We start from the raw sequence: 3,316 nt of genomic DNA on the forward strand, positions 1-3,316 counted from the left end.
CAACAATGCTCTTTCACAAATACGGTGACCTTCGTCTACAAGCATCTCCACTAGCAAAGGAACAACTCCGTATTTTCCTCCTAGACAGGTAATGGCATAAGACAAAGCGAGCCACTGCAGAGTCTGGGAAGTCAAGGGCAAAGTCACAGTCGTGAGCCTCTTCACAAATTGCAAAATGCCAAGACATGAGAAAAAGCTATATTCAAATGGATATGCGCGGGCAGAGCAATGGGCGGGAGAGATTCAAAACTCAATTCAAAATAAACCGCAGCAGTCACTATCACTGCCAAGAGTCAGAGGAGAGTGACAAAACAGAACGGAAACGGAATTCTTCGAGGGCCCCACACCAGCCACCCTCAGCGGTCAAAGCTTCGAGTGTGCTAGTTAAGCCCAGCCTGTTTGTTTTTAGTTTTATTTTCTATTATATTTTTCATCTTTGCCTTTACATTCTCAGCCGTAGTGACAAGAACTATGCCATACTCTACAACTGCTAACCAAGGGATTATTTCAAATAGTTCATGAGCCCCGTTAAGATACCCACATCTTGTGTATGCCACGATAATACCAGTCCATGAGACCACATTCTTTTCACTATAAGATCGTTCATTTTCATCTAAATTAAAAAATTCAGTATCGGCTGCCTCCAGGATGGTGCTATAAAGAAATGCATCATTATTCTAATGCTTGGAAGCTGGTGAATTTCAAACTGCATGATTGGGCCAGATCTTTTGCGATTGCAATTGTGAATCCTTCTACTATACAGATTTCTTTTGTTTCATCCATACCAATCGTACAAACCATAGTCTTTCCCAGATGCTGAAACACCTCCGTAACCAATCGTATATTATGATTAAGTACCTCAATGGTAGTCAAAAGGCCTTTCTCAAAACCGTGTAGGATGGATATTGCAGAATAAAAAGGAACCCCCCTATTCATGTCCTTATACTCATATCCATTAAATCTGTCCGTGGCTTCAAAGATGACTTCTATAATTGTCACGGTCAGAAAGGTAGAACCCCGATTCACCTGCTCTACGCTTACAAACAAACCTATGGGCAGAAGCCTCTTCTTCGTGTTCCAATGGAGAGTCTGAATCTCTACGCCAACACTTTTGAGAGACTCCTTGATTCCTTCTAAAGTTCTGGTCTCAACCTCTACAACACCTTGGTCTATTCGTTCTCTTCCACCACTTACTCTTCGGCCAACATATACATAAGATAAACTTCACATCACATCAAATGTATGATTGATTTTTCCTATGAGAACTGTTGGAAGGTAAATTAATTGTTGCTGATCAAGTGAAGGCACAGACCAAGGGAAGCTTCTAGACATCCATGCTTTTCACGTGATGTTATTCCAGAAACTTCTTTCACCTGTCCACCATTATTACCATTATTGCTGCATCTAACTCTAATCTACAGTTTCCAGAACATTTAATATGTATAAGTCTATAAATTGAATGTATTCGAAATACAATCTCAGAGCCCATTTATGGGTTTCTCTCCTGTCTCTTCTCCTGTTCCTGTATATCTGTATTTCTGCTGTTTTTATCATGGTATCAGAGCCGAAGGTGATAATAGGGTGTCTATTCCAGTTTGCAGCTAGTGTGTTGCTTGATTTCTGTAATCTTTGTTATGTGATCTATGACCTGCGAGGTTCAACTTTTTGTTGTGTGAGCATCATTAGGCTAGTGCTATTGAGTGTTGAAAGCTGCTTGTAGTTTGTTGTTAGAAGCTAAGGGACGCCATGGCTGTAGCCAACACGAGGGTCGACTGGAAGGAAACCCCTGAAGCTCATGTCTTCACAGCCGATTTGCCTGGATTGAGGAAGGAGGATTTGAAAATCGATTTGGTGGAGAGGAATACCCTGCGAATAAGCGGGAAGAGGCACAAAGAACAGGAGGAAAAGACAGATCAGTGGCATCGTGTGGAGCGGTCGAGTGGGCGGTTTATGAGGCAATTCCATCTACCTGAAAATGTGAATGTGGACGGAATTTCTGCAAAGCTGGAGAACGGGGTTCTGACTGTGAATGCTCCCAAAACACATCCTGATGCTGGCAATGGCGGCGACGTTAAAAGCATTGACATTGGCAGCGCTTAGAATATGACACCCTTATCCTTGTTCATTATTTCTGTAATTATATAGTTTTGGACACCCTTATCTTCTGTTCCAGTATTTTTGAAATAGTGTAGTGTGCTCTAGTTTACAGAGTTAGTGTATTGCCAAGGATAGTGATGGTGTTAAAGATTGGGGCTGGTGTTTTTTCTTTTTGCAGCTTAATTTGGTGAGGGTCTGATGGTGAAGTAGTGCTATTGGAAGATGAAGTATTTTGATCAAATGTGCAAAGTGTTCTGATCGGTATTGAGAAAATTGGTCTGTCTAAATGCGAAGGCAATGTTGCAGTCAAAAGTGGTCATGTCAAATAAGATTGTTGGAGTTCAAAGATATCCCCTTAGTGTTGCGAGTTGTGAAGATTGTGAGAATTGACATAGTTCAGTGTTGTTTGTGAAGTTAACAAGTGTGTTGATGTAAGGGGGTGCATGATCGGTGGTACCCGACACCCCAAAAGTGTTTGGTTTAATATATTGATGAACCATGTATCTGAAAAGATTTCCCGTAGAATTGGCGAGCACAGCGGCTGGTTACCCATGTGTCTCGGTAGATGGATTTCTTTTTATATGGACTCAATAATTTTAGTAAAAAAACTCCGCATGATGAAAGTTTCCCCATTGTGATGGTCATTGGAATCATGTTAGTGCCGAGTCTCTTGTGATGGTTTGTGGTAAGCCAAAACCACTTGTTTGGGTAAAAAACCCAAAGTAATATGAAATGCAAAGTGATTGTAACATTGTGGAAAACCCAAATGGTTATGGGCAAACCGGTTAAAAACCCAAAAGTTATTGTAAAAGAGAAGTTTGTAGCAAATCGGTTAAGGGTAAACTGTGAAAACCCAAAGTGATTAGTGGAAATAGAATTTGTTGTAAATGGGTACCTAAAAAGGCTTGAGACTAGGACCCATCCTAATTTGATTAGGGAGGATATCAAAAACAGTTCAATAATTAATTTATGGGGGGATATTGGCAGATAAATTTATTATCCTCTAGACATTCCTAGAAACTTCTGTCTTCTAGAAAATTCTTGCACACCAGTAACTTCTAGAGACTTCAGTCCACATGTAATTAAATCTTCATCTAACTCTTCTTTAGAGTCTTCGACACATTAAATATGTATTTGACTATTTATAGAATAGACTAGGCCTGTGTTCATTAGATCCCATTTATGGGTTTCTCTCATGTCTCTTCTCCTCTATATTTCT

The 3,316-nt window shown here is 40.2% G+C and overlaps 1 protein-coding gene across 1 annotated transcript; it reads left to right on the forward strand.

Annotated features, from left to right (window-relative positions):
* Nucleotides 1-1,502: 1,502 nt before the first annotated feature.
* Nucleotides 1,503-2,859, forward strand: LOC131028809 (17.6 kDa class I heat shock protein). The gene is made up of 2 exons (XM_057959160.2): nucleotides 1,503-2,133; nucleotides 2,276-2,859. Exon 1 carries the CDS (start codon nucleotides 1,747-1,749, stop codon nucleotides 2,098-2,100), a length of 354 nt encoding a protein of 117 aa, XP_057815143.2. The 5' UTR covers nucleotides 1,503-1,746; the 3' UTR covers nucleotides 2,101-2,133; nucleotides 2,276-2,859.
* Nucleotides 2,860-3,316: the final 457 nt, after the last annotated feature.

This window comes from Cryptomeria japonica, chromosome 1, assembly GCF_030272615.1.
Source record: "Cryptomeria japonica chromosome 1, Sugi_1.0, whole genome shotgun sequence".
NCBI classification, from domain to species: Eukaryota; Viridiplantae; Streptophyta; class Pinopsida; order Cupressales; family Cupressaceae; genus Cryptomeria; species Cryptomeria japonica.